Source organism: Oncorhynchus mykiss, chromosome 13 (assembly GCF_013265735.2).
Source record: "Oncorhynchus mykiss isolate Arlee chromosome 13, USDA_OmykA_1.1, whole genome shotgun sequence".
Classification (NCBI taxonomy): domain Eukaryota; kingdom Metazoa; phylum Chordata; class Actinopteri; order Salmoniformes; family Salmonidae; genus Oncorhynchus; species Oncorhynchus mykiss.
This window is the reverse complement of record NC_048577.1, coordinates 68,886,987-68,896,246: the sequence shown is the minus strand read 5'-3', so window position 1 is coordinate 68,896,246 and position 9,260 is coordinate 68,886,987. Positions and strand designations below refer to the sequence as shown.

Here is a 9,260-nt window from a genome sequence, read left to right as displayed (position 1 = left end):
GCCTTGGATATGGATGAAGAGAGACAGCTCCAGATCGCCCTGAGCCTGAGCAAAGAGGAGCACCAGCAGGTAGTGCCCCCGGTAGTGCCCCTGGTCCTGTCCCAGATGGCATCCTAGTCACTATGTAGTGCACTGCGCTATAGTGGCCTGGTAGAACCGGCCTGATCTCGCCAGCTCACATTATGGCGGAGTGAGACAGAAACGTGAGTGCAAGAGGTCAGACTGCTTGACCAGACTAGCCACATAGGTCTCTGGCCCAAAGTAGTGCACTACATAGGGACTAGGTTTGGCCCACTGAGAGGTGTTCTCTCCCCCTGAGCCCCCTGTGTCTTTAAGCCTTCGGGTCCTTCAGCTCTGCTCAACACCTCTCTGTCTTCCTTTCCTTCTGTCTGTCTGTCTGGCTGCTCATCACCGGGTCAATGTTTTACCCTCTAGACTGGGAACTCACTCTGCTTCTCTAGACTGGGAACTCACTCTGCTTCTCTAGACTGGGAACTCACTCTGCTTCTCTAGACTGGGAACTCACTCTGCTTCTCTAGACTGGGAACTCACTCTGCTTCTCTAGACTGGGAACTCACTCTGTTTCTCTAGACTGGGAACTCACTCTGTTTCTCTAGACTGGGAACTCACTCTGCTTCTCTAGACTGGGAACTCACTCTGTTTCTCTGGACTGGGAACTCACTCTGCTTCTCTAGACTGGGAACTCACTCTGCTTCTCTAGACTGGGAACTCACTCTGTTTCTCTGGACTGGGAACTCACTCTGTTCCTCTAGACTGGGAACCCACTCTGTTCCTGTAGACTGGGAACTCACTCTGCTTCTCTAGACTGGGAACTCACTCTGTTTCTCTTGACAGGGAACTCACTGTTTCTCTTGACTGGGAACTCACTCTGTTTCTCTTGACTGGGAACTCACTCTGTTTCTCTTGACTGGGAACTCACTCTGTTTCTCTTGACTGGGAACTCACTCTGCTTCTCTTGACAGGGAACTCACTCTGCTTCTCTTGACTGGGAACTCACTCTGTTTCTCTTGACAGGGAACTCACTCTGTTTCTCTTGACAGGGAACTCACTGTTTCTCTTGACTGGGAACTCACTCTGTTTCTCTAGACTGGGAACTCACTCTGTTTCTCTTGACTAGGAACTCACTCTGTTTCTCTAGACTGGGAACTCACTCTGCTTCTCTAGACTGGGAACTCACTCTGCTTCTCTAGACTGGGAACTCACTCTGTTTCTCTAGACTGGGAACTCACTCTGTTTCTCTAGACTGGGAACTCACTCTGCTTCTCTAGACTGGGAACTCACTCTGTTTCTCTGGACTGGGAACTCACTCTGCTTCTCTAGACTGGGAACTCACTCTGCTTCTCTAGACTGGGAACTCACTCTGTTTCTCTGGACTGGGAACTCACTCTGTTCCTCTAGACTGGGAACCCACTCTGTTCCTGTAGACTGGGAACTCACTCTGCTTCTCTAGACTGGGAACTCACTCTGTTTCTCTTGACAGGGAACTCACTGTTTCTCTTGACTGGGAACTCACTCTGTTTCTCTTGACTGGGAACTCACTCTGTTTCTCTTGACTGGGAACTCACTCTGTTTCTCTTGACTGGGAACTCACTCTGCTTCTCTTGACAGGGAACTCACTCTGCTTCTCTTGACTGGGAACTCACTCTGCTTCTCTTGACAGGGAACTCACTCTGCTTCTATTGACTGGGAACTCACTCTGTTTCTCTTGACTGGGAACTTACTCTGTTTCTCTTGACTGGGAACTCACTCTGTTTCTCTTGACTGGGAACTCACTCTGTTCCTGTAGACTGGGAACTCTCTCTGTTTCTCTAGACTGGGAACTCACTCTGCTTCTCTAGACTGGGAACTCACTCTGCTTCTCTAGACTGGGAACTCACTCTGTTTCTCTGGACTGGGAACTCACTCTGTTCCTCTAGACTGGGAACCCACTCTGTTTCTGTAGACTGGGAACCCACTCTGTTTCTGTAGACTGGGAACTCACTCTGTTCCTCTAGACTGGGAACTCACTCTGTTTCTCTAGACTGGGAACTCACTCTGTTTCTCTAGACTGGGAACTCACTCTGTTCCTCTAGACTGGGAACTCACTCTGTTTCTCTAGACTGGGAACCCACTCTGTTCCTGTAGACTTGGAACTCACTCTGTTTCTCTAGACTGGGAACTCACTCTGTTTCTCTTGACAGGGAACTCACTCTGTTTCTCTTGACAGGGAACTCACTGTTTCTCTTGACTGGGAACTCACTCTGTTTCTCTAGACTGGGAACTCACTCTGTTTCTCTTGACTAGGAACTCACTCTGTTTCTCTAGACTGGGAACTCACTCTGCTTCTCTAGACTGGGAACTCACTCTGTTTCTCTGGACTGGGAACTCACTCTGTTCCTTGTCGTGGAAATTTCCTCTATTTACCAAATCATGGGAGCAAACCACACACACAAGTCAGAGTTAGTTATCAAAGTCCATCTTTAATTATATGAGCTCTATCACAACCCTGTGACTCTCAGATCGATTCAGTGTCTAACCATGAATTCTCTGAGAGCCCCTTCCACATTTCAAATGAGGTCCTTTATAGTAAAGACACACACACAGGATAAGACAGCATAGACATAATAAATCGTTCAGCTTTGTCTCCTTACTCAAACCCCTGAACCATAAACCAACCCTCCATATCACCAGGCATCTATCAAATTGTCATTTAGATACAACCAACTCTAAATACAACCAATCCTGGACAAGCTCACGGAGAGGAGAATGATTCCAGACACTGCAACCTTCCTTTCCCCACTATGGGAAAGGTAGAGAGTGAAAGATATGTTTACACATGACTGGGAACTCACTCTGTTTCTCTTGACTGGGAACTTACTCTGTTTCTCTTGACTGGGAACTCACTCTGTTTCTCTTGACTGGGAACTCACTCTGTTCCTGTAGACTGGGAACTCTCTCTGTTTCTCTAGACTGGGAACTCACTCTGCTTCTCTAGACTGGGAACTCACTCTGCTTCTCTAGACTGGGAACTCACTCTGTTTCTCTGGACTGGGAACTCACTCTGTTCCTCTAGACTGGGAACCCACTCTGTTTCTGTAGACTGGGAACCCACTCTGTTTCTGTAGACTGGGAACTCACTCTGTTCCTCTAGACTGGGAACTCACTCTGTTTCTCTAGACTGGGAACTCACTCTGTTTCTCTAGACTGGGAACTCACTCTGTTCCTCTAGACTGGGAACTCACTCTGTTTCTCTAGACTGGGAACCCACTCTGTTCCTGTAGACTTGGAACTCACTCTGTTTCTCTAGACTGGGAACTCACTCTGTTTCTCTTGACAGGGAACTCACTCTGTTTCTCTTGACAGGGAACTCACTGTTTCTCTTGACTGGGAACTCACTCTGTTTCTCTAGACTGGGAACTCACTCTGTTTCTCTTGACTAGGAACTCACTCTGTTTCTCTAGACTGGGAACTCACTCTGCTTCTCTAGACTGGGAACTCACTCTGTTTCTCTGGACTGGGAACTCACTCTGTTCCTGTAGACTGGGAACTCTCTCTGTTTCTCTAGACTGGGAACTCACTCTGCTTCTCTAGACTGGGAACTCACTCTGCTTCTCTAGACTGGGAACTCACTCTGTTTCTCTGGACTGGGAACTCACTCTGTTCCTCTAGACTGGGAACCCACTCTGTTTCTGTAGACTGGGAACCCACTCTGTTTCTGTAGACTGGGAACTCACTCTGTTCCTCTAGACTGGGAACTCACTCTGTTTCTCTAGACTGGGAACTCACTCTGTTTCTCTAGACTGGGAACTCACTCTGTTCCTCTAGACTGGGAACTCACTCTGTTTCTCTAGACTGGGAACCCACTCTGTTCCTGTAGACTTGGAACTCACTCTGTTCCTGTAGACTGGGAACTCACTCTGTTTCTCTAGACTGGGAACTCACTCTGCTTCTCTAGACTGGGAACTCACTCTGTTTCTCTGGACTGGGAACTCACTCTGTTCCTTGTCGTGGAAATTTCCTCTATTTACCAAATCATGGGAGCAAACCACACACACAAGTCAGAGTTAGTTATCAAAGTCCATCTTTAATTATATGAGCTCTATCACAACCCTGTGACTCTCAGATCGATTCAGTGTCTAACCATGAATTCTCTGAGAGCCCCTTCCACATTTCAAATGAGGTCCTTTATAGTAAAGACACACACACAGGATAAGACAGCATAGACATAATAAATCGTTCAGCTTTGTCTCCTTACTCAAACCCCTGAACCATAAACCAACCCTCCATATCACCAGGCATCTATCAAATTGTCATTTAGATACAACCAACTCTAAATACAACCAATCCTGGACAAGCTCACGGAGAGGAGAATGATTCCAGACACTGCAACCTTCCTTTCCCCACTATGGGAAAGGTAGAGAGTGAAAGATATGTTTACACATGATGACACTTTGACCTCTCCCCTCTCAGCGGCCCAGGCAACTTAGTTTTGACATAGAACAGATAACTGCAACCTCACCACAGAATTACACAAAAATACCATTCTGATGAGAATTAACTTACACATATTTGATGAATATAAAACATCTTACATATGTTACCAACAAATTCTGATTATCCCACGACATCCTCTAGACTGGGAACTCACTCTGTTTCTCTAGACTGGGAACTCACTCTGTTTCTCTAGACTGGGAACCCACTCTGTTCCTGTAGACTGGGAACTCACTCTGTTTCTCTAGACTGGGAACCCACTCTGTTCCTGTAGACTTGGAACTCACTCTGTTTCTCTTGACTGGGAACTCACTCTGTTTCTCTTGACTGGGAACTCACTCTGTTCCTCTAGACTGGGAACTCACTCTGCTTCTCTAGACTGGGAACTCACTCTGTTCCTCTAGACTGGGAACTCACTCTGTTCCTCTAGACTGGGAACTCACTCTGTTCCTCTTGACTGGGAACTCACTGTTTCTCTTGACTGGGAACTCACTCTGTTTCTCTAGACTGGGAACCCACTCTGTTCCTGTAGACTTGGAACTCACTCTGTTTCTCTTGACTGGGAACTCACTCTGTTCCTCTAGACTGGGAACTCTGTCTCTACCCCCCCCCTCTCTTTCTACCCCCCTTCTCTCTCTCTCTACCCCCCCTCTCTGTCTCTACCTCCTCTCTCTGTCTCTACCCCCCTCTCTGTCTCTACCCACCCCTCTCTCTCTACCCCCCCTCTCTCTGTCTCTACCCCCCCTCTCTCTGTCTCTACCCCCCCTCTCTCTGTCTCTACCCCCCCTCTCTCTGTCTCTACCCCCCTCTCTCTGTCTCTACCCCCCTCTCTCTGTCTCTACCCACCCTCTCTCTGTCTCTACCCCCCCTCTCTGTCTCTCTCTACCCCCCTCTCTGTCTCTACCCCCCTCTCTGTCTCTCTGTCTCTACCCCCTTCTCTCCCTCTCTACCCCCCCTCACTGTCTCTACCCCACCCTCTCTCTACCTCCCCTCTCTCTGTCTCTCTCTACCCCCCCTCTCTCTGTCTCTACCCCCCCCTCTCTCTGTCTCTACCCCCTTCTCTCTCTCTCTACCCCCCTCTCTCTGTCTCTACCCCCCCTCTCTCTCCACCCCCTCTCTCTCTATCTAACCCCCCCCCCCCCCCTCTCCCCCCTCTCTCTGCCAGGGTGGCACAATGGAAGCAGTTACTCACTGAGTGACTGGTGCTCTCCTCTCTTCTCTGACCGGAGTAGACTCTCTCTGATGTCTTGTCTTCCTTCTGACATGTCTTGTCCAGCTTCTAGACATGTGTTGTTGTTGTTGTGTGACCCGTGCATGTGTTGTGTCTATGTGTATGTGTTGTGTCTATGCGTATGTTTGACTATGTGTGGAGTCAGTATGTGGGGAGTCAGTATGTGTGGGAGTCAGTATGTGGGGAGTCAGTATGTGGGGAGTCAGTATGTGGGGAGTCAGTGTGTGGAGTCAGTGTGTGTGGAGTCAGTGTGTGTGGAGTCAGTGTGTGGGAGTCAGTGTGTGTGGAGTCAGAGTGTGGGAGTCAGTGTGTGGGAGTCAGTGTGTGTGGAGTCAGAATGTGGGGAGTCAGTATGTGTGTGGAGTCAGTATGTGGGAGTCAGTATGTGTGTGGAGTCAGTATGTGTGGAGTCAGTATGTGGGGAGTCAGTATGTGGAGTCAGTGTGTGGGAGTCAGTGTGTGTGGAGTCAGTGTGTGGGAGTCAGTATGTGGGAGTCAGTATGTAGGAGTCAGTGTGTGGGAGTCAGTATGTGTGTGGAGTCAGTATGTGTGGAGTCAGTATGTGGGGAGTCAGTATGTGGAGTCAGTGTGTGGGAGTCAGTGTGTGTGGAGTCAGTGTGTGGGAGTCAGTATGTGGGAGTCAGTATGTAGGAGTCAGTGTGTGGAGTCAGTATGTGTGTGGAGTCAGTATGTGTGTGGAGTCAGTATGTGTGTGGAGTCAGTGTGTGGAGTCAGTGTGTGTGGAGTCAGAATGTGGGAGTCAGTATGTGGGAGTCAGTATGTGGGAGTCAGTATGTGGAGTCAGTATGTAGCAGTCAGTGTGTGGAGTCAGTATGTGTGGAGTCAGTATGTGGAGTCAATATGTGGGAGTCAGTGTGTGTGTGGAGTCAGTATGTGGGAGTCAGTATGTGTGTGGAGTCAGTATGTGGAGTCAGTATGTGGGAGTCAGTGTGTGTGTGGAGTCAGTATGTGTGGAGTCAGTATGTGTGGAGTCAGTATGTGGGGAGTCAGTATGTGGGGAGTCAGTGTGTGGAGAGTCAGTATGTGGGAGTCAGTGTGTGTGGAGTCAGTATGTGGGGAGTCAGTGTGTGGAGTCAGTATGTGGGGAGTCAGTATGTGGGAGTCAGTATGTGTGGAGTCAGTATGTGGGAGTCAGTATGTGGGAGTCAGTATGTGGGAGTCAGTGTGTGTGGAGTCAGTATGTGGGGAGTCAGTGTGTGGAGTCAGTATGTGGGAGTCAGTGTGTGTGGAGTCAGTATGTGGGGAGTCAGTGTGTGGGGAGTCAGTATGTGGGAGTCAGTATGTGGGAGTCAGTGTGTGTGGAGTCAGTATGTGGGGAGTCAGTGTGTGGGGAGTCAGTATGTGGGAGTCAGTATGTGTGGAGTCAGTATGTGGAGTCAGTATGTGGGAGTCAGTGTGTGTGGAGTCAGTATGTGGGGAGTCAGTGTGTGGGGAGTCAGTATGTGGGAGTCAGTGTGTGGGGAGTCAGTATGTGGGGAGTCAGTATGTGGGGAGTCAGTATGTGGGGAGTCAGTATGTGGGAGTCAGTGTGTGTGTGGAGTCAGTATGTGGGAGTCAGTATGTGTGTGGAGTCAGTATGTGTGGAGTCAGTATGTGGGGAGTCAGTGTGTGGGGAGTCAGTATGTGGGAGTCAGTGTGTGTGGAGTCAGAATGTGGGGAGTCAGTGTGTGGAGTCAGTATGTGGGGAGTCAGTATGTGGGGAGTCAGTATGTGGGAGTCAGTATGTGTGGAGTCAGTATGTGGGAGTCAGTATGTGGGAGTCAGTGTGTGTGGAGTCAGTATGTGGGGAGTCAGTGTGTGGAGTCAGTATGTGGGAGTCAGTGTGTGTGGAGTCAGTATGTGGGGAGTCAGTGTGTGGGGAGTCAGTATGTGGGAGTCAGTATGTGTGGAGTCAGTATGTGGAGTCAGTATGTGGGAGTCAGTGTGTGTGGAGTCAGTATGTGGGGAGTCAGTGTGTGGGGAGTCATTATGTGTGGAGTCAGTGTGTGTGGAGTCAGTGTGTGGGGAGTCAGTGTGTGTGGAGTCAGTGTGTGGGGAGTCAGTGTGTGGGGAGTCAGTGTGTGGGGAGTCAGTATGTGGGGAGTCAGTATGTGGGGAGTCAGTATGTGGGGAGTCAGTATGTGGGAGTCAGTATGTGTGGAGTCAGTATGTGGGAGTCAGTATGTGGGGAGTCAGTATGTGGGAGTCAGTATGTGGGGAGTCAGTATGTGAGGAGTCAGTATGTGGGAGTCAGTATGTGGGGAGTCAGTGTGTGGGAGTCAGTATGTGGGGAGTCAGTATGTGTGGAGTCAGTATGTGGGGAGTCAGTATGTGGGAGTCAGTATGTGGGGAGTCAGTGTGTGGGAGTCAGTATGTGGGAGTCAGTATGTGGGGAGTCAGTATGTGTGGAGTCAGTATGTGGGAGTCAGTGTGTGGAGTCAGTATGTGTGGAGTCAGTATGTGGAGTCAGTGTGTGGGAGTCAGTGTGTGTGGAGTCAGAGTGTGGGAGTCAGTGTGTGGGAGTCAGTATGTGTGGAGTCAGTGTGTGGGAGTCAGTGTGTGTGGAGTCAGAATGTGGGAGTCAGTATGTAGGAGTCAGTGTGTGGAGTCAGTATGTGTGTGGAGTCAGTATGTGTGGAGTCAGTATGTGGAGTCAGTGTGTGTGGAGTCAGTGTGTGGGAGTCAGTGTGTGTGGAGTCAGAGTGTGGGAGTCAGTGTGTGGGGAGTCAGTATGTGGGAGTCAGTATGTGGGGAGTCAGTGTGTGGGAGTCAGTATGTGGGAATCAGTATGTGGGGAGTCAGTGTGTGTGGAGTCAGTATGTGGGGAGTCAGTATGTGGGGAGTCAGTATGTGGGAGTCAGTATGTGGGGAGTCAGTGTGTGGGAGTCAGTATGTGGGAGTCAGTATGTGGGGAGTCAGTATGTGGGAGTCAGTGTGTGGAGTCAGTATGTGTAGAGTCAGTATGTGGAGTCAGTGTGTGTGGAGTCAGTGTGTGTGTGGAGTCAGTGTGTGTGTGGAGTCAGTGTGTGTGGAGTCAGTGAGTGTGGAGTCAGTGAGTGTGTGGAGTCAGTATGTGGGGAGTCAGTATGTGGAGTCAGTGTGTGGAGTCAGTGTGTGTGGAGTCAGTGTGTGTGTGGAGTCAGTGTGTGGAGTCAGTGTGTGTGTGGAGTCAGTGTGTGTGTGGAGTCAGTGTGTGTGTGGAGTCAGTGTGTGTGTGGAGTCAGTGTGTGGAGTCAGTGTGTGGAGTCAGTATGTGGGGAGTCAGTGTGTGTGTGGAGTCAGTGTGTGGAGTCAGTGTGTGGAGTCAGTATGTGTGGCGTCAGTATGTGGGGAGTCAGTGTGTGTGTGGAGTCAGTGTGTGGAGTCAGTATGTGTGGAGTCAGTATGTGTGGAGTCAGTGTGTGGAGTCAGTATGTGTGGAGTCGGTGTGTGTGGAGTCAGTATGTGTGGAGTCAGTATGTGGGAGTCAGTATGTGTGGAGTCAGTATGTGTGTGGAGTCAGTGTGTGTGGAGTCAGTGTGTGTGTGGAGTCAGTATG

At 49.7% G+C, this 9,260-nt stretch overlaps 1 protein-coding gene across 2 annotated transcripts in view; it reads left to right on the top strand.

Annotated features, from left to right (window-relative positions):
- LOC110538842 (epsin-3-like) overlaps positions 1-9,260 on the top strand; it is a 68,032-nt gene that overhangs the window by 40,967 nt on the left and 17,805 nt on the right. For both annotated transcript variants that reach the window (XM_036941980.1, XM_036941981.1), the window contains one exon: positions 1-69. This exon is cut by the window's left edge and continues 21 nt beyond it. In XM_036941980.1, coding sequence (XP_036797875.1) covers positions 1-69 — 69 coding nt within the window. The remainder of the gene's footprint in view (positions 70-9,260) is intronic.